This window comes from Podarcis cretensis (assembly GCF_951804945.1).
Source record: "Podarcis cretensis genome assembly, chromosome: 6".
NCBI lineage: Eukaryota > Metazoa > Chordata > Lepidosauria > Squamata > Lacertidae > Podarcis > Podarcis cretensis.
Genome location: NC_137175.1, coordinates 64419725 through 64440150, shown reverse-complemented (window position 1 = coordinate 64440150; position 20426 = coordinate 64419725). Strand labels below are relative to the sequence as shown.

The 20426-nt window shown below is 41.4% G+C and overlaps 4 protein-coding genes across 9 annotated transcripts in view; 2 read left to right on the top strand and 2 right to left on the bottom strand.

Annotated features, from left to right (window-relative positions):
• The window catches only part of DNAI4 (dynein axonemal intermediate chain 4), a 28936-nt gene extending 22411 nt beyond the window's left edge, over positions 1-6525 (top strand). For 3 of the 4 annotated variants that reach the window (XM_079982015.1, XM_079982014.1, XM_079982016.1), the window contains exons 12-18: positions 297-448; positions 941-1098; positions 1831-1946; positions 2729-2827; positions 4562-4788; positions 5376-5529; positions 6402-6525. In XM_079982015.1, the coding sequence (XP_079838141.1) occupies positions 297-448; positions 941-1098; positions 1831-1946; positions 2729-2827; positions 4562-4788; positions 5376-5529; positions 6402-6452 (957 nt within the window). In that variant the 3' untranslated portion in view covers positions 6453-6525. The remainder of the gene's footprint in view (positions 1-296; positions 449-940; positions 1099-1830; positions 1947-2728; positions 2828-4561; positions 4789-5375; positions 5530-6401) is intronic. The other variant, XR_013840293.1, reaches the window with a different exon arrangement.
• INSL5 (insulin like 5) lies at positions 6408-16690 on the top strand. Of its 3 annotated transcripts, none has more exons than XM_079982050.1 (4): positions 6408-6532; positions 9559-9747; positions 10820-11043; positions 16559-16690. In XM_079982050.1, the coding sequence occupies exons 2-4, from the start codon at positions 9579-9581 to the stop codon at positions 16577-16579; spliced, it is 414 nt and encodes a 137-aa protein (XP_079838176.1). In that variant the 5' UTR covers positions 6408-6532; positions 9559-9578; the 3' UTR covers positions 16580-16690. The 3 variants fall into 3 exon arrangements, with proteins under 3 accessions (XP_079838176.1, XP_079838177.1, XP_079838175.1); XM_079982051.1 differs by having other exon boundaries at positions 6414-6538; XM_079982049.1 differs by lacking the exon at positions 6408-6532 and adding an exon at positions 8164-8949.
• DYNLT5 (dynein light chain Tctex-type family member 5) lies at positions 12607-19169 on the bottom strand. Its single transcript, XM_079982046.1, has 4 exons — positions 19056-19169; positions 16617-16708; positions 15358-15482; positions 12607-13202 (listed from the first exon to the last, which is right to left on the bottom strand). Exons 1-4 carry the CDS (start codon positions 19166-19168, stop codon positions 12999-13001), a joined length of 534 nt encoding a protein of 177 aa, XP_079838172.1. The 5' UTR covers position 19169; the 3' UTR covers positions 12607-12998.
• Positions 19064-20426, bottom strand: part of SGIP1 (SH3GL interacting endocytic adaptor 1) — a 150352-nt gene continuing 148989 nt past the window's right edge. Inside the window, exon 25 of the mRNA XM_079982002.1 lies at positions 19064-19173. The gene's annotated coding sequence lies outside the window, so the exon portion shown is untranslated. The remainder of the gene's footprint in view (positions 19174-20426) is intronic.

Here is a 20426-nt window from a genome sequence, read left to right as displayed (position 1 = left end):
CAGGGCTCATGGGGTCAGGAGAGGGCAGAAAGCCCCCATTGTCTGGCTTCTGCTAGTGCACTGGGTTAGTTGAATCCAGTCCAATATTTTTTCTTTTTTAAACAAAATTCTAATCTACATGCGAAGAAGATACACTCAGCAACATTGAAGGTGTTTCAGAAATGCACCTTAAAAGGAAGCAAAATTTAATCACAGCCAATCAGACCCTCCCTCCTGAATTTTAAATAATTTCTGGGGTCCCTGATTGTTTATAAAGTGTGAATGTTCTCTTAGTTAATACAGATTTGATTTTCCAGTGGCCAGAGCGTGTCTATCAATCTCATCATGGAGTAACTGCATTGGATTTCTCTCTAGCCAATCCAAACCTCTTAGCAGTTGGATTGTACAATGGGACAATTGCAGTCTACAATGTCCAGACCCATCATACAACTTCAGTTTTAGATACCAGGTAAGTCTTGTGGAGGCACCTCCACACATTGTTCATTACATTGCAAAGTATATCGTTTGTCTGGATCTAAACACACACACACATCTCCAAATCCCACCTCTGTTTGGCTTTGACTATTCTGAAAAACTGGAGGATTAATTGGTTGTACTGTATTACACTCTCCCCACCTCTATGACGAGTTTCAGGCATATTTTCATTACCTGCATGTGTTGCTTCCTATATGTACATGCATTCCCACCTCCAACTCCTGCAATCAGACATACTTGGAAGTCCAGAGAGGCCCAGTTCACTTCCAACTTTTGAGGCGCCTAGCCAGAATATTAAAAGGCGCACACATAAAACAAACATAATAAGGCACACAAATAAGAGTGACACCCTTGTCCCACCCCTCTGATTGACCCTGCCTGCAATACCACTTTCCCCTTTTATTACTGTGTTGAGTTTAATTGTATGCATCCCAAAGCTGAGTTTGGTATTAATCTCTTGTTTCAGCGAATCTTACGATAAACACTTGGGCCCTGTGTGGCAGCTGAGGTGGGTTGAGCAGGACAGGGGAATAACAGGAGAAGACAAAGGGGAGATACTAGTCTCCATATCAGCAGATGGCAGAGTGACTAAGTGGTTTGTTCGGAAAGGATTAAGCTGCAATGGTAAGCGTTGTCACCTTACTCCAAACATTCTGGAATTACTTAAATGGTGTGTGTGTGTGTGTGGGTTCCCCTAACCTTTCTTATGCTCTTGTCTTTTTAATATTATTGCCAGATACTTTGGCTGCTACATGTTGAAAGGTGGGATAAAATAATAACAATTCAGTAAGTAATTAAGTTAGGGAATTAGAAAGACACTCCAGGTTATACAGCACAGAGAATTACACATAAGGGCTGTGATGCCATTGAGTGCACAAAGAACTAGGGCTATTTGCACACAGCTCTCTTTAAAAAAAGTTGAAATCCCATTGGCCAGCTGCTTGGTGGGGAAAGAGGTTAATAATTCCAGTTTACTGCTTCCCCTTCCAAACAACTGATTGGCAAGATTTGGGCCTCTTTTAAAAAGGCCTATATGTACAGTTCCAGTTGCTGGATTTGGAAAGGTAAGCAGGAAGCATCTGTTTGCGGATTCACCTTCTGATTAGTGATACATGTACAGAATTCTTTTTCCATGTTCACACAGGTCGTGCTGTGGATGCGAGGGGTTCACTGGTTTACTATAGGGGTTTACTATAGGTAATCAGAGATGAAATAAAGCCGTTTCTTATACTAGCTCCAATAGTCGACAAGGAGAGTTTGTAATGGCCATGTGTTGTGTAGAAGAGAAACATTCCCATAGCCCTCACAGTGAAACAGGAGGTCTCACCATCTATATGCATTTGTTTCTCAACTCAGATCTAATGAAACTCAAGCGAACAGCAAGTGACAAGAAAAAGGGAGGGGCAGAAAAGAAAAGTGAAGCACTCATATCTCGACAAGCTCCAGGATTATCCTTTGATTTCCATCCAAAGGTATCCTAATCTTTTATGATGTTTTCTGAATGTTTTGTCCACAGAGGTCAAAGTGATAATTTAGCTGAAGACAATGGATAGCAAGGAATGGAGGTCCGCTTGTTCCTCCTACTCATTGGTTGTTTCTGAACAAGTTTTATAGTTTAGCATGTTAGATTGACATAAAGAGCAGAGAATCTCTATTTTGGACATCTTTCCAAAGACTGCAGAGATTTTATAACCCATCCAACGCTAAAAAATGTAGTAGTAGCCTCTCCTAGTATTTCCAGGGAACTAGATGGAGGGCTCCCATCAAACTAAATGAGGATTGTAGCTCTGAGCTGGTAGAATCAGCCACACATTTGACAAGGCTGGGTGCAGCGCCACTCTCTATCAAAACCCAATTCTGCTTAATCTACCTTCAAAGGAAAAGGAGAGGAAATACAAGCATACTCCAGGGGCAGGGAGCGTTAACATGGTCAAGAAATGGCTAAACTGGAGGTGGCATCAGAATGTCATATTTCCCCTCTGCATGCACTGTCTTCCGAACATGTGACACATGCAACTCTTTCATGCATTATTATGTTTTGTTGGATATTGTTTGTTGGATGTCTGCTCTATTCCTGGACACGTGGTTAGTTGGGACTTCTGGCTCAAGCCTTTGAGAATTCCATTACATTGGACTCTACTTTACCAGGAAAGAAGAGAAGCAAGCCTGACAATTTGCTGCAGTGAAGATTCTAAAGAATATGCCCAATCTGGATAAAGTCAAAGCCATTTACAGTAATTTGGTTTTATTTCAGGACACTAATATATACTTGGTTGGAACTGAGGAAGGTTTTATTCACAAATGCTCTTGTTCTTACAATGAGCAGTACTTGGAGACCTACAGGGGACACAAAGTGAGTAAACATAAATAAAATTGGGTTGAATAAGTAGATGCACAGATACTCACACACTGTCTTTAGTACCCTTTACACCAGTGATGGGGAACCTGTGGCCCTCCACATGTGGCTGGACTACAACCCCCGTAATTCTTGACCAATGGCCATACTGGCTGGGGCTGATGGGAGTTGTACTCCCGCTATACATACCTGGAGGGCCACACAGGCTCCTAGCCCTACTTCACATATTCTCCTGACAGGATTCTTCAGGTACCAATCAAATTCTCTGTGTTGGGGAAATCAATGACTAATGATCCACATACTTTAATAATACTTTCTTGAATACTGCATAGTTTAGAAATCAAGGTTTCTCAACCAGACTAGGCCGGATGACTCTGGACCAACCACTTAAAATCAGTTATCTTCTAGGTCATTATACAAGCTGGAATGCCAGGTTGTTGACTTTAAACCGAGCAGGTCCTGCCCTGATGCAAGATAAGGCAGCCACCTCAAGCAGCTGATTGTGGGTGACAAGTGATAATGCACTTAGAAGTTCTCTGCCCCACTGAAATGAACAGGAGGAACTTTGGCTTCAAGTGGCAGCCAAGACTCACAGACACAGAGGTGTCTTTCAAAGCCATGCTACCTATACCACTGGCAGGGGTCTGAGGCCTGGTCTTTAACATCACATCATGGGGCCCGGAACCATCAGTGCCCCAAAGGCAGCACCTCCTGAGCCTAGTGCCTCTGAAATATTGAGCCCCACAATACCAGATGCCCCTTATTGCCATCAATGGTCAGAAGTCAAACAGAGGCAACTGCTTGGCTCCAGGCTTATAGGCTACCCCTTTAAGGCTTTTCTCCTCTAAAGAAAGAGTTGGAATCTGGGAGGTCGTCAGGGCTGAAAAGGAGATAAAGGGCCTTGGATGGAACTGAAAGTCCCTTGGAGAAAGCTGCTATTCAAGTGATCTGTCCAAGGTGCTGCAAGCCTGCTATATCTGACCCTCCTTATCCTCCCCCAGACCTGCTTCCACACATCCTGCCTCACACTCTGTGTGGGTGAAGTTGACAGCTGCTCTAGATTTCTAGAATTCTGACCACCATACCAGATTGTCTCCCCTGAAACCCTTTTTTTCTCTCAAGCAGCCCAGTCTGTTGCATTCCTGACCATATTTGGGTTCCTAAAGACAAGAGGAAGAGCACAGTAGTACAACTCCCATTGTTAGGGCAGCAATCCGATGGCATTGTGTCCCTCATTAATCGCAGGATGGGTTGCCCTTTGAACTAGTGTCTCGGGACACCTCTGTGAACTTCCTTGACAGATATGAACACAAAATGCTATTGTATAAATTTAAACATGTAGAAACCAAAGGAGGAAGCTTACATACACGTGAGGCACCGAGCAGAGCCAGGGCTCCCTTCAGTTTTCAAGAACCCTCTAGCAGGGCCTAACTGCCATTCTGCTTGTCTTTTCAGCTAGCACAGCTACTGTGGTACAAACTGTAAAAGAGGCTTCAGCTATGCATGGGTCTCCTCTGAGTGTATGAATTCAGCATCTCCTTTGGATTCAGGCCAATATGCTTAACCTAGCTAAAGCTGTGCCATCCATCACATACTGCTTAGAGAAGTTCAGTGTCTCCCAAAATCTTGTTGGGCTTCAGTGCTGTGGTGCAGAATGCTTCTGCGCTAATCTTTGCATGTGTGTATGTGTGTGTAAAATGAAGCAATTACTCTTTCTCTCTCTATTTCAAGGGCCCGGTGTACAAGATAGCATGGAATCCATTCAGTACAGAAGTGTTTCTAAGTTGTTCTGCGGACTGGAGTATTATATTGTGGCGCGAGGATTCAGTCCGTCCTGTTTTGACTTTCAGTTCCACTGCCAATGTCATTTATGACATAGTGTGGTCTCCCAATTCAGCATATGTGTTTGCAGCAGCGAACGAAACCAGGGTGGAAATCTGGGATCTTAGCGTCAGCACGTAAGAATCAGCCATTTTCATAAAAGCAATTTATACATCTATCTAAAAAGGTACTGTATCTAGTTACTCTTGAACAAAGTAAACACAGAGTATCATACATGGAATGCATTACAAAATATGAGATCTTCTGCTATTGTATATATTTCCTATTTGCTAAGCAGCTATGTATCATTGGGAGAAACACTTGCACCTGATTACTTAAAACCCAACTGGAAGGAGCTCCATGGATATTGTTTTCCCCCCAGAGCTCAACATTTCTTTCCAGGGGCCTAATCAGAGACCACAGCTAACTGGAATGGAGCAATGGTACAGGGCAGAACCAATGCTGCAGGTTCAAACAGCGATCTAAGGTTATACATTATGTAGCTTCCTAACTGTAATGGTGTTATATACACCAGCATTACTAGCAGGAATAATTAAGGTAGTGTAGTGGAGGAAAATAACTTGTGAGGCAAACAGGCAAGCAAGCAAGCAAGCAAACAGCAAACAATAGTAGTAGTTGTGGTAGTAACATATCTCACAATGGGATGTCCCACAGAGCTCTGCAGCCATCAGTTTTATACTGTATGCCATTGTTTTGCATGTAGCCTGGATCCCCTGATTGTGCATCCTGCCACTGGAACTGTGAAATTCACGGCTGTGCTTTTTGCCAAAAACGCAGATTGCCTTCTAATTGGCGACAGTGAAGGATCAGTCACCGTGTATGCACTAAGAAATATGATCCCTTCAGACAGAAAGAAGGTACGTTCTGCAGCATTAAAAGCTGAAGTAGCCTACCCCAACTGGGGGCCCATCTAACACCTGAGCCCCACTGCAGATTCACACGTGTGTAGTGCGTTAATCAGTGTCCCTATGTTAATCAGCTGGACTATGCTCTGTTTAGGTAGGCTTGCCATACGTCAGGAAAATTCCTGACATGTCCTGGTTTTGGGGTGTAAAAATGGAGTTGGGGGGAATTTGGGGTCACTCCCAATTTTGGTGGGAGCAACTTTGTAGGTGTCAGGAATTTTACTTTTTGAAATACGGCGACCCCAGTTTAGGTGCTGCGACTATGCCACAGCGTTCTACTACAAATGCCTCACTATACATATTCAAGTTATGAGCACCGGGAATGGTATGGCAATAGGTTGGGACCATCCACGAATAAGGTCGGAACATAGCTTGCCAAATGGTGGCGTTTCTGCCTAATAAGCCAAAGGCACGCTAGCAAAGCAGCCTGCAGAAGGACTAGCCATTCATGAAAGGCGCTGCTGCTTAAACTTATGTTCAGCTGCATTCATGTGCAGAAGGCGGCGTAAGTGGCTTATTTTATTCCTCAGCACACCAGTAACATTTTTATAAACCACACAAGCCCAGCTTTATGATGTAGATGCAACTTTGGTAATGGAGAAAATTGTTTGCAAATTATGAGACCACGCGGGTATAGGGAGTATATAAATTCTAATTCTAATAATATAAGGTTTTAGTTATAATAAGGCTTTTCCATCCAGAACTCGTTAGATTGACTACACTCAGAAAAGACCTAATGCAAACTCTTCCTACTTTTTTACCACTTGCTTTCGAATTATCAGGTTTGTTAATATATATATCCATCTCCTTTTTGTCTTTTTCAGGTGGATGCTTTGCATGATATGATTGGCTCTGTTCTAACCAGTCCAGTGTAGAATTTTTACAGCAATATTCCATGAAAAAAGGACGTGATATTTAATGCCTAGCAGTTAATTATGCAACAACCAACCATTAAGTGTGTGTGAGTTTATATATGGGAATAAATTTGTTGGGAATCATTTTGAAATGCCACAGATGTTTGCTTGGAAAGTCCCAGTCTTTACACACACTGGTAAAGTGAGATAATCAATTCTTGCTACCAATGTAGTATAGTAAAACAATGTGCTGAAGACTCTCCAGGAGGCAGAAGCTAAACCTGCATTATATGCTCTGGCAAGAAAATGCTTTTGTAAATACTATAGACACCTGCATAGCATTTCAGAAGTTATTGGAAAAAATGGATTATTTGGGCAGGAGAAAAGGCCTACAGATTATGTCACAGCATCTAAACTTTGCAAATCCCATTTCCTGACTCAAAAGTCTTGCATTTAAATACTCTTGCTTCCTTTGCAGATACAGTGGAACCTTGGTTTTCAAGCGTTTTGGAAGCTGAATGTTTCGGTTTTCGAACACTGAAAACCCGGAAGTAATTGCTTCCATTTTTGAACGCACCTCAGAAGTCAAACAGCTTTCGTGGCACGTTTCTCAATTTTCTCCATTGAAATTGCCCACCGCCCATTGTGCCTCAGTTGTCGAACATTTTGGAAGTTGAACGGTCTTCTGGAATGGATTACTTTTGACAACCGAGGTTCCACTGTACAGTCCAGGAGAGCTGCCACACGTGGGCATTATATTTAACTACAGTAACATTAAACTGGATTCAACAGTTTGGAAAAAGCACTGAATGTTTAAACAGATAAAAAATATAGACAATTAAGAAGCACATTATAACCCATTTCCATGTGCATTTTGCACATTTTTATGAAGAGACTTTGACGACTCCATTTCCTCTATGTTTCTAAATATACTATCTATTAGTGTTAACGGTGTGTTAATCATTATCCCAAAATGTGATAAGATGTTAGTTCCTTTCTTTTATTGAGTGGAAACAGTTGTTTACTTACTGGTTCTACTAAGGAACAGAACGATCTTTTCAATGCATTTGTAAGCATCAAGGTAAATATTAGTGAACAAACATTTAGTTTCTTAATGCTGGAGAACATGGGTGATAATAGGAGTCAATAGGGGTCTTTGTGGTATATCTACTATATGCAAGGTGTTAATCAGCAAACTTCTAATCTCTACTGTTTAGTACAAGGGTTATATTTTAGTCAAAAAGTATCAGACTAACCTACAACACCAGCATCACAGGAGACAAAAAAAGTACCATTTAGCAAAGTCTAAAAAATTCCACATAGCATACAATGAATGATAAATCAGCATGAGTAAAACTGAAGATACCGTATTTTTCGCCCTATAGGACGCACTTTTCCCCCTCAAAAAATGAAGGGGAAATGTGTGTGCATCCTATGGGGCGAATGCAGGCTTTCGCTGAAGCCTGGAGAGCGAGAGGGGTCGGTGCGCACAGACCCCTCTCGCTCTGCAGGCTTCGCGAACCTCTCCGCAAGCAGCGGGAGCCAGCGCTGGGCTCCCACGGCTTGCAGAGAGCTGCCTGTTTGGGGGCTGGGGCGGGGGAAGCTCGGGCCTCCCCCGCCCCAGCCCCGCGCCTGGGGGGGGAAAATAATTTTTTTTCCTTTATTCCCCCCCAAAAAACTAGGTGCGCCTTATGGGACGGTGCGTCCTATAGGGCGAAAAATACGGTAGTTTGGAGCGGGATGATTTTGCTAAGAAAAAAAATGGGCCACAAGGAAAAATATAAGTACCTCTCCCCTGCCCATCTCTGAAATTCTGATCCAAAATCTGCAATCTGCTTTGGATTTAAAAAACACAAAGCAAAAACCCTTCAGTGAAATCATCCACTTGATTCAGTATCATCTTGGACTCTATGGTCCCATGATGCTCAACTCAACGTGGTGATAATGGTAAGGGGTTCACTCTACCACAGTTACATAGGAAGTGGATCACATATAGCCATCCCAGGACGTGCCCCAAAGGATGAAGAATCAAAGGAAATTAAGAGCAACCCAGTGCTAGTCTCCCTTGGTTGTAGGGAGGAGAGGAACGGGATCCTTGTGAAAGACAAAAGTCAGCTAGATCGTTGCAGCTTGCAGGGATCAGGTGTTGTTTTAGTGATAATAAGCAGTGAAAGCAATATATATAAGAAGGGAGAAGTGCTGACCTGAGGGTTTGCTTTCATTGTCAGAGATAACTTAAAACAGATCCAGAGATTGTGAATAAATAAAATCTGACTTACTTTGGGCTTGCTTACAAATGGAGAGAATCTCAGAGCCACACACATTTTCCAGAAGTAAAACAGGACTGTAGCAAGGCACCTCTGCTTTATCACCTTGAACTGTCTGCAACAGTAACTTTATCCGTGATAATGAAAAATTCAGTGGTCTCAGAAACTGACATGGTTATCTCAAATTAGGTGGTATAACACACAACAGTCAAACATATGGAAAAGGCAATCAAGTGGAAATCTGTTATCAGGTATTCCAAGAATTAATCATAGACACTTTTCAAATTCCTTCCCAAATGTTAGTAAGTACACTTGTAATATATGTATGTATAAATAGTGTTAGCTGAACAAAGACAGATATGATCATAGCAAGTTGTACTCTGGATCTAAATTTGGGGTGGGGGTGGAAATGAAGCCAGGAGTTCCTTCAAAGCGTATTAAAATATGGCAAAGCAGCAAAGACTATATCAAATGGCTAAGCTTACCCACTATTAAAAATGTTATAGTGAGCTAATGGCATTTATTATAAGTGAAGTGTACAATAAAACTGTTAGAAAGTGCATATTTGCAATGTTGATCTAAGGTGCAGGGGCCTCCATAAACACGCCGCCCTGCTGTGTGTGTTGCTATTCTTAGACAATATAGCAATATATTATAACCCGAATCACCATTTGAGAGCAACCCAGGCGTGAATCCTAAAAGCACCTAAAACTGTTGCGAGAAATATTCGGCAAACACTGTAAACATCATCCACCCTGTCATTTGGCAAACAAGAAAATAGGAGCAAGCTGTATAAATTGGCCTGTGGTCTTGGCTCCTGTCTTCAGAAGTCCCGTCCTTTTCTTCCCTGCTCTGATTAGTCAGACACCGTTTTGACAAGATGAAGGCTGCGGTGCTAGGGATGCTTTTGCTCTCTCTCTTTATGGCCATTTCTGAAGTAGCAGCTGAAAGAAGACTCTGCGGAAGGGACCTTGTAAGAGCTGTCGTCTTTACTTGCGGAGGGTCTCGCTGGAGGAGGCACCTGACTCACTTTCCAAAAAGTCTCACAGGTAACAATTTGGATTACACGTGGTCCAAATGCACACTGAATGTTTTTGCATGCAAAAGCCAGGGTTAGTGGATTTTCTTTATTTCTTAAAACGGTCTATGCCACACTCCAACAGAAATATTAGGGTGGCCTACATAACTTAAGAAACAAAACAAAAACCCTGATCTATAATGACAAAGCAATTAAGTTTAAAACAGTAGGTAAAAACTGCCATGAACAGAATTACACTTTCATAATTAGGTGATAAAAGTCATTGGTGCTGAAAATATAAAGTAAGGTGTCAGTCAAACCTCGTAGAATAAGAGTTCCATAAATGAGGTGGTGACTGGTGACAACAGAGAGAAGGCCTGTGCCCCACTTCGGATGGTGGGGGGCACCTGGAAGATTATCTTAGTGAATAAGCAGGGGTGTGTGGAGGCAAAAATCCCCACAGGTGCCCATGTCCCAAGCCATGCAGGGCTTTAAAGATAAGCAACAGGATCCTGTATAGTGCTTAGAAACAGCACAAATATTTATAACATAGTAATAAGCAATCTCATTTGGGGATTGTACACAAGTATTTAATTCTGGAAAACTGAGGTTTATTCCTGTGTCTAAGATATACATGAATAGCTTTGCTGTTATTTAGGTTCAATTTTTTTAAAAAACAGTTTTGAAATAGTTTTTTAACAAGTATATCCTGGTACTGAGATGGTAACTGTTGAATCCTACAGAAGTCAAGCTGATTGGTTTTTGTATCTGTGGCCTTGGAAATGAAAATCCTATCTGGATATAGGAAAATATAGTTGAGGAGAAGCTGATCCCTCACTTCCTCTTTCTTCACATATCTTGTTTTTCAACAGAACTAGGACAATCCTAGTGATAGGCATCAATTGTGAAATTTAATTGTATGTCAAGTTTTCTTAGGATTGCATTTCCCAGTGTAGGCTGTAAATATTTCAGACCCAAATTAAAAGAAATAGATTGGGCAACATCAAAGTTGTCTTGATCACTGGACTGCCTGAAGTTCAACATCCAAAGCTTATTTCAGTTTATCTCCAGATTTCTTATTTTTTATCATTTGCACGCAACAGGTCAAGAAAGCCACTTGAATTCACCACTTGACACTAATGACTCAACAGGTGCCAATGAAAAGGTGATCCAAAAGCCAGAATACCTAAGCAAAGAATTCATCCAGTCCAGTTCTGAAGCTGAAGGAGATCTGTGGGGCATGGAACAAAAGTCTATACACAAAAGGAATGAAGATATTATGCGACTCATAGACCTTTGCTGTCTGGTCGGCTGTAGCGACAGCACTGTAAGTTCACTGTGCTGAAAATGTATCAGACAGTGTCATGCATGCTATTTCATAGCTAACAATACATCAGAAACATCTTGAAATAGGTATTTTTGATATCCTACTTTGTAGTTCCGAGCTCTGAAGTACTTCCTAAGTGCCATTCCATTTGGGATACTGTACAAATTGAGAAACGGTCTTTTAACATCTGTATTTCAAACAGCTCTCTTTTTTGTAGTTCCTGCTTTCACAATAAATTTGCAGCTCGCAACATGGCTTTTGCTGTTTCTTCTTGCCAGTGCAGTGCTAGGCTTGGAATTAAAAAAGACACCAAAAACCCTCTGACACTGAATAAGTTCTGTTTACTCAGGCAGTCTTAAGAGCAAATACCAGTTTCTAGATAAGGGACCTGTACTTAAGTGACAGATCACATGCAAGGCATCCCAGGTTCAATTCCTCCCATCTCCAGGTAGAAATACTCCTATCTGAAATCCTGGAAGGCAGATGCCAATCAGAGTAGACAATATGGAGCTTGATGAACCAATGGTCTAACCATGCATGAGACAGCTTCTAGGAACATGCAGTTCCTAGGAACATGCAACTTACTTCTGACGAACCTGTCTAGATTAACTTTCAGGATGAATGAATGCAGAAAAGCTTTTCCTGGGATTATGTCTACCATTTTAAAAGTCTTATTTTCATTGCTATATTTTTATTGCAAAATATTTGATGAATATTTTATACCTTTTGTGTAAACCACTTAGAAGTTTTTTTAAAAAAAATTAAGTGCCATATAAATGTTGCTAAATAAAATGAGGGTGGGAAATTGGGATAGGGAAAACACTGGAGGAGTTAATCCAATGGATTGGGGGGGGGCAGAAGGGCGTGATGTTTTTGGAGGCAGGGCTTACCAGTAAAGGCAGAGACAGCAGTGTCTTAAAAAATAATATATCAACTACTTTTTGCTTCAACAAAACTTTTGAGCTGTTTCAAGCGGTACAACAGCTGCAATCAGTGGTCAACTGAGCTGTTGTGTTCCCTCACAATGCCACGGTTGAAATAACATCATGTCATGATGTAGCATTCATTCCACATGTGTTGTTTGGAAGACAAGATGGCAGACTCCATTGGCCCACTATGATTTGAAGTAAATGTGCTAGTCAGCTTTACCGACAACAATCAGATATGTGACATCATGCTAGCCAGACAGCACAGTCCTCATAGCCCCTTGTCATATTGTAACCCAAATACCAGAGGGGAGCCAAGCACTGACTCTCCAGGCTCTTCCTTAAAACTTTAGTTAGAAAATTCTCCACACTTTGCCTTCAGACTATTCAGTTTCAGCTACTGGACAAAGCTCACTTTTAAGAAGCTGGGTGCTCCTTTGCACAGTGGAGCCCATATCAAGCCTTTTAAAAGGGCTGAAAGGGAAAATTAAGAAAGTTACCACCACCATCACCCATTGCGTATGGTTAAGGGTGGAATTGAAATTGCCTTTTAACGGAGACATAATACACACCGTCCTGCAAATGCAAAAATGAGAGTTCACACATAAAGCAAAAGGGCCACACTTCGAGGAAAACAGACAAGTGTAAACTGGTTCTGTATTTCAATACTTTTTCAAGAACATAAACACAATTAATCAGGCCTCATGCACACCCATTATGATATCACTAATACGATACAGAGTCCAACCCTGAGAATGTTTACATGATCAAACACTGCACTTCCACACCAGAAATGAGAATTGCACAAGTGGTATTAACACCTGTTATCTTCAGAGTATTCATGCCCACAGAGAAGAACTAATCTACTGGTTTGGCCAGTCTACATATGCAGAGTGATCTTATGCAGGTTTACCCAGACCAATGACCCACTGTATTCAGTGGAGATTGTTCCCTGTAAGCGTACATAGGATTGCAGCCTAAAAATCTTGTCTATTTGGTCACATAGACTTCATATTGAACTTTTAATTGCTACTCAGAGTAAACTGCAAAGACATTTGCGAGAGCAAACAGAGATCTATTTCTGAAGGCGTAGGAGCAAAAAGTATCACTTGTAGTATCCCAGAGGCACCTGCTTCCAATCTGCATGCTCTGCTTGTCTAGTTGTCCAATATGTATAATCACAATAATTTTATACCTTGGTATCATCAGGTCTTTTATTCGAGCCTTAATTACCTAAGAGAGAGAGGGGGGAGCAATTAAATTCATGGTCTCATAAGCAAACTAATATAAACTACCTAGGATACAATACAGCTCTGTTCAAATGTTTAACTGATTTACTCTAGTGGCAGGAATCTAAATACACCAGTGATGCATTGCACTTCAAATAAAGACAATTTCACATCTGCATGGGACTTAAACTGGATGGATTTTGTCCTGTAAAATTAGCTGGTAGTCAATACAGCCTGTTCCTGTAGATGCTTTACCAGAAGCAAGTCCTACATGGAACTTAGTCCCAAGTAAGTGTAAATACGATTGCAGCCCTAGCATTTCTGGTAGCTGTGAGTGGGGGCATGGGGATTCTCCTCATTATCAGGGGCAGATTGGTGGGTGACCTGTTTTCATGTATTAAGCCTCCCTCCCACTACAGAACACTACTACAAAGTAGTTTCTGGCAATCTTCTTGATATAACCAAAATCTTGAGTTCTGTTTGTGCAATGGGACTTCTGCTTCTTCTCTGCACCCTATATAGGCTGTTCTGTTGAGAACCCCTTTTGTTTGTCAGATTTAAATTTTTCAAATAACTGATGGTATTGGAAGCAGTCTGAGATGTGTTCTCTTATTTCCTCGAAGCTTTAAATTTTTTGTTGGTTATCTTCGTCTTTTAGAAGTGTTTTGTATGTTGGCCAGCTTTCCTGGGTATTTTTCCGTTTTACTGCTATGGCTTCTATTGGAGAAGTCCACCATGGGACTTTATGCTCCATCAGGTCTTTATATTTTTCCCATACAGTGAAGAGTGACTTTCTTATTATACGGTTGGTAAAATTTTTGTGAATTTTCGCTTTTGCATATATCAGGTAGGCGTGCCATCCCAAACGGTTGTCAAAACCTTCCAAGTCCAAGAGGTCCGGATCCTGCAATGTGCACCAATCTTTAAGCCAGGTGAAACAGGCTGCCTTGTAGTAAAGTTTTAGGTCGGGTAGAGAAAAGCCTCCTCTCTCTTTTATATCTATTAAGATCAGGTGTTTAATCCTGGGTTTGTTCCCTTCCCACAGGAATTTGGAAATTTCTCTTTGCCATATCTTGAGACAACCCGCTTCGCCCAGTATTGGAATCATTTGAAATAAAAAGATTAATTTTGGAAGCACGTTCATCTTTATGATGGAAATCCTACCCAGAAATGTTAATTTTAATTTACTCCAGGTTTCAAAGTTTTTTCTAATCTCTAACCAAGCTTTGGTGTAATTATCCTGAAATAAGTTTATATTCTTGGGGGTGATCCAAATACTCAGGTATTTTGCTTTTTGAGAGATTTTCAGGCCCAATATTTTTTCTAAGTCGTCCTTTTCCTTCGTGGTTACATTTTTAACAAGCATTTTTGTTTTTGTTATATTCAGCTTAAAGCCTGCCACTTCTCCAAATTCTTTAATCAGTTCTAGCACTCTTTTCAGACTTTCTTTAGGGTTTTCAGTCATAACAAGTAAATCGTCCGCAAAGGCTTTAATTTTATAAGTTTTGTTTCCCAGGCATTTTGGGAAATTTAAAGGGTGACCAGACAGCTGCCCAGTGATGCTTATAGCACTACTACTACAGCTAGAGAAGCCTACCAGGGCCCAGTGACAGAGGAGCAGCCTCTCAGTCTCATAGTTGACCCTGGTGTGGCTCAAGCCTGTCTTGAACCACAACTTCTGACTCTAGTGCCAGTTGATAGCCATAAAAAGGTGGACTAGCTGATGTGATTAAAAAGGAAAACGGGGGAGACAGCGTTTGTTCAAATACGCTCTTTGACCCAGAAAACGAGAGAGAGAGAGAGAGAACCAATGGCAGGTCATGCAGTACAGAGAAGACTCATATTCCTGACACAAGATGCAGCAACAGATTTCTCAGCATCAGCACACATGGAAACTAGCTGTACCACTATATCCAAGATACAAAATCATAAGCTGGGCAACGTGGTAACTATCCGAGAAGCAGCTGACCTACAAGGTTAACTAGATTATCATCTCCTTACACAAACATCTTAATATATCCCTTCATAGATCCTAAAGTTGAACTCTTGTATCCAAAAGGTGTTCTGAGCAGAGGGGTTTTTCCCCTGCACTGCAGAGATTTCTACAGGATATACCTCCGATATACTTTCCAACTTTGCTTTACTAATAAATTGTGTACCTCAGAGATGGTCTTTGTCATTTGTCTGCACAACTCGGCTTCATATTTTTCCTCTTGAAGATAACTTGTTACCACATCCTTCAAGATATTATTCACAGTGCCCACTGGAAAGCACTTTGCAGGACCTGGAGCACAGAGAGAACTCACACCATTATTTTGGAAGGCTGTGATATTAGGAGGTGGGGGTGGGGAACCAACTGTGCACAAATTTACTCAGTGAAACAATGACTTAGTCCAGTGGTGGCCAAACTTGGCCCTCCAGCTGTTTTTGGACTACAACTCCCATAAACCCTAGCTAAGAGGACCAGTGGTCAGGGATGATGGGAACTGTAGTCCCAAAACAGCTGGAGGGCCAAGTTTGGCCACCACTGACTTAGTCCAAGGGCCCCCACACTACAGTCTGTGGACCCCTGGGGGCCTGTGAGCTTCTGTCTGTGAAGAACACTTACAATTTACCAAACTATGAAATAACAAGATTATAACCTTTTTAAAAAACAAAGAACACTCCTCCTCCTCCCTTTAATTTAAATAAGTATTGCTACAAAAGTATAATGTATTTCCTAAGGTACTCAAGCACAATGTTTTTTGGAAATACTTGGTCAAATAAATCCACCTTTTTAATTTCAAAGCCTGAGCATTCTAGTTTTCCATTTTATTCTCCACCAAATATGGAATCATATCCTAACATGGAATATCTCTCATTGGAAAGAATTTCTTTTGCCGTTTTATGCCAAAAATAGATCATGCGCTGTGTCACGCAGAATGCCCAGGTGACTCCTCAAGAGGCTTATGAGCAGAAGCTTGCCTCAGGCAGCTTTCTAAATTAGTTTATATATTTACACTGCATCTATGGCTCTCCCCCCCCCCTTGAAGCAAAAAGAAAAGCTCCAGTCTTTTCAATTTATTTGATCATTATACCACAACAGTCATACTTGAATGTTTGGTGATAAACTGCCTGTACGCTGCAGAAATTACCAACAGTAGGATATGCTTTGTCTGCCCTAAGGCTATTACTGTTGTATACAAAAGACTTAAGATTTGAATGGTTTATTTGTTACATACTGCTATTCTTGTTTGTTCCTCAGTTGCAATGTATTCATTGTAGGATGACTGCAATAATGTAAACAGCAGCATAAAATATAACAAATAAATACAATAAAGATGATAATAATAATTACTATTACTTTTATTATTTGTATAGTGCTACAGAGAGTGGGACTAGATTATTAGCAAGAAAGTGAGTAAGATAAGATACTTACCCAACTGGTACGTGTTTTCCATCTGAACCCCAGGACGAAGAATATCATCATGGTGACCAGCTTCATCCATGTAAGACACAGTACTTATGGAGCTGAAACCGAACCCAGTAATAATTGAATTAAATGTGATTTCTTGAAAGCTACATTGATTTTAAAAAAAAACCCCACCTATTTTTATTTATTTATCTTTTACATATTTATAACAATGTCATGCTCCTGAAGACATTGATTTATGATTCTGTATATATGACTGGGTCACATCTCACGGAAAACCTTCTTAAACAAAAAAGCATTTTCAGTATGCAAAGCAATGCTCTATTTTAGAGCATTGCTTCGCATACTGAAAATGTTTTTTTGTTTAAGAAGGTTTTCCGTGAGATGTGACCCAGTCATATATACAGAATCATAAATCAATGTCTTCAGGAGCATGAGGCCCTTCCCAAACAGTGATTTGTAATATGTTAAATCCCTTTGAACTTGTCATATACAACATTTTAGGCGTTGGAAAGAATTAGGGAGAGACAACATCAATTACAGTCTGAGAATTTTAACAAAATCAGGCAACACCAATGACACTGGAAGAGGGTTTAAAGCAGGATTGTCTAATCTATAGCTCACCAGATATTGCTGGACTACAGCTGCCACCATCCCTGACCACTGGCCTTGGTGAATGGGGCTGATGAAAGTTGGAGCTGGTGTGGTGTAGTGCTTAGAGTGTTAGACTAGGAAACCTGGTTTCAAATCTCCACTCAGCTGCTAGGTGACCTAGGGCCAGTAACTGTCTCTTAGCCCAACCTACCTCACAGGGTTCTTGTGAGAATAAAATGGGGATGTGAAAAACAATAAATGCCACCTTAAGCTCCTTGGGAGGAAAGGTGGAATAAAAATCAGATAAATAAACATCTGAAAGGGTATGCATGATTTAAACCACCTTCCACAATGACACTGGACATTTTCAGAGTGTTATTAAGTCTGCAGTACCATGCACAGTTACTGGTGGGGGTAGGCAAGGAGGTCCAATTGAACCTAGTGTGACTTGTTCCTAAGTAAACCCATAGAGGATGGAAGCTGGGCTACAAGACTACAGAAGTCTCTCAGTCTCTAAGACTCTAAGCCAGGCATGGCCAAACCTGGCCCTCCAGCTGTTTTGGGACTACAGTTCCCACCATCCCTGACCACTGGTCCTGTTAGCTAGGGATGATGGGAGTTATAGTCCCAAAACATCTGGAGAGCCAAGTTTGGCCATGCCTGTTCTAAGCCCAGTGTAGGGAACCCTTGGCCCTTAGAGAGATCAGGTGTAGGGAAACCCAGACAGGAGTTATGCAGTGGCTCCTCAGCTCCCATTTACCAGTGCTGCTGCTGCAACCCTGTCCTTGACCCACTGTTCTTGACCCACTATTCTAGTATTGGCAGCAGCACACAGTGTCTACTTCTTGAGACTCTGTACTTCCTGCTTCCTGGCCGGGAATCCTTGTCAGAATGCTCCTGAGTGCTTAGAAATCATCAGATTCCAAGTCACCAGTGAGGAACCATTGGCCTTCCAGATGTTGTTGAACTGCAACTCCCATCAGCCCCAGCAAACAAGGCCAATGGGCAGGGATGATGGAATTGTAGTTCAGCAACCTCTGGAAGGCCAAAGACTCCCGACATCTGTTCTAAGCTCTACCATTCCTTCCATTTTCCCTCTTTTAAAAAAATAATTTCTATTAAAGATTTCGTTTACAAAAATACATGCATTCTCCTTTTTAATAATTGTGTTTTCTACAGATCACTTTCATTTGTTGTGAGACATTAGTGTTGCATGCAGTATTAGGTTAGGAAGAAAAGAGGGGGAGAGTAGGGAGGGTCCATGGGGTGGGGTGGGGTGGTAATGCTTCTATTCTTCTGCTTAGTGTATGCATGGGGTTTTGTGTCAGCATCACTTGTGTGGGTTCTCTTTCTATTCGCTTGTTATATTTCCTGGATGATAAGAGAGGTTGGGAGGTGGCCTAGGGTGTGGTTCGTTGTCTCTGGTTGTCTGTAATGAGATTTCCATTTTCCCTTTCATTTCTCCTTGTGCCGAAGCATATGATGACACAGCACAGTATTTGTGCATGGCCAGTTAGGACAGAACTACATGCTGTGAAGAAGATGTGAGTTCTGATTTTTAGCCCTTTCATCAGGCCACTTGATTGCAACTGTTACATCTGGAGCATGGGTGCCCCTCATTGCCCTTGTGTAACACAGCTCTTTGTTTACCTAAAGCAGGCACTAGGTTCAAAGCAGCTGAAAGCCAGGTAGGTTTCTCACCCATTACCAGCCACCCCCATGTAGAAAAAGAATAACTGAGCATGACATTTGCAAAAGCCTGAAGAACATTTTTTATACTGTCCAGATGGAATGGTCTTCCAAAGAAACTGGTGGGAAGAAAAGTCAGAAAATGATAAATAGGCTACTCACTCTTTGTTTCTTCCAAAAAATTCTTTCGCCCTGACTTCATGGCTTCCTAAAGAGGATATGCTGCCTCTTTTCTTTAACAAGCGAGCGGCTTTTTCCTTCATTGTGTCCGACATGTTTTCTAGATACAGGAAATGTATTTTTTAAACATAATTGTGACCTAAAAGTATATAGGCATCTGGTATCAGAGCAATGCCTCTTACACAAGGTATTGTAATGAGAGTCTTTGGAAATGCACAGAGTCTGTGAAGTGGAAGCATGAGTGGTTATACCTAGGTATTAGGAGAGCTCCCCAAAGTATTGGCTCAATGGTTTCAATAATCATTCCATTATTGGGGGGGGGGAGTGGGGGTCAACAAACTAAATAGAATTAGCAAAAAGTGTGGCAATTTTACTCCACTCGGTGCCCTATTCTGGGATATGTTGATTAATCTTCTGAGGCTTTAGGAAATGGCTGAAAAGCAACAAAGAGAGGGCTACTTCTTTGGGAACTGCATCTTCAGCTTGCTCCAGGTTTGCTTCCCATCAGGAAAGGCAAAGGAAGTTTTGAGGAACCACTGCTTCAAGGTGTTGCAGGTTCCTCAAGAAGGTGGTACCCAAGCAAAGCCTTCAGGGACTGTTGCTTCTTGGCAAGTAGTCCTACAGAGCACTTCCACAGCAGCAGAAGCCACTCCAAGTATTCCTGAGGATGCTGGAAGTGCTGCAAGGCTTTGGAAATGGGCGAGAAGTGCCGTGGAGCATTTTTTTAATGCCACAAAAGAGGCCACAGTTGCCCGATTCAGGATTGTTTGTGGAACATACATAAGTCCTGACAGATCAGGCAAAAGGCCTCTCTAGTCCAGCATCCTGGTCTCACAGTGGCCAACCAGATGCCTATGGGAAGCCCCAAAGCAACACATGAGCACAACTCCCGACTTGAGACTCCCAGCAACTGGTATTCAGAGGCATTCTGCTGATGGCAAGGGAGGTAGAACATAACCACACAAACTTCCATCTCTGTGTGTATTTAGTCTCTCCTTATAGGGCTTAGTATCTTTTCAGCATTGTCCTCCATACTCCAAGAAATGACTTATTGTAAATAAATGCAATGTCAAAAAAAAAAAAATGTGACAAGGCAAAGCCTTACTCAGAAATAAAAAGCAACCAAAAGTCTCAACAAAATTATTATGGCATTATTCATAAACTAGACTCCACCTCCGAAGATGCATGCACTCTACTCTCACAACCATATACTATAAAAATGGTAAGTAATGCCATAATTTTTGCTGCTTTTGCTGTATCAGACTAATGTATACACCCTTCTGAAAGAAGAACAAAGTTTACTCATGAATAGTGGCATGCCACTTGGAAGAACTGGACCATTCATTTGGCTTG

Bases quoted from the DNA above. Each gene is read 5' to 3' on its own strand.
- INSL5 (XM_079982050.1), top strand. From the start codon at position 9,579: ATGAAGGCTGCGGTGCTAGGGATGCTTTTGCTCTCTCTCTTTATGGCC. The intron at 9,748-10,819 runs GTAACAATTTGG...TGCACGCAACAG, and splicing joins CTTTCCAAAAAGTCTCACAG to GTCAAGAAAGCCACTTGAAT. The intron at 11,044-16,558 runs GTAAGTTCACTG...TTATTTGTATAG, and splicing joins TCGGCTGTAGCGACAGCACT to TGCTACAGAGAGTGGGACTA.
- DYNLT5 (XM_079982046.1), bottom strand. From the start codon at position 19,168: ATGTCGGACACAATGAAGGAAAAAGCCGCTCGCTTGTTAAAGAAAAGA. The intron at 16,709-19,055 runs GTGAGTAGCCTA...GTTCGGTTTCAG, and splicing joins TTTTTTGGAAGAAACAAAGA to CTCCATAAGTACTGTGTCTT. The intron at 15,483-16,616 runs GTAAGTATCTTA...TCTGTGCTCCAG, and splicing joins GGAAAACACGTACCAGTTGG to GTCCTGCAAAGTGCTTTCCA.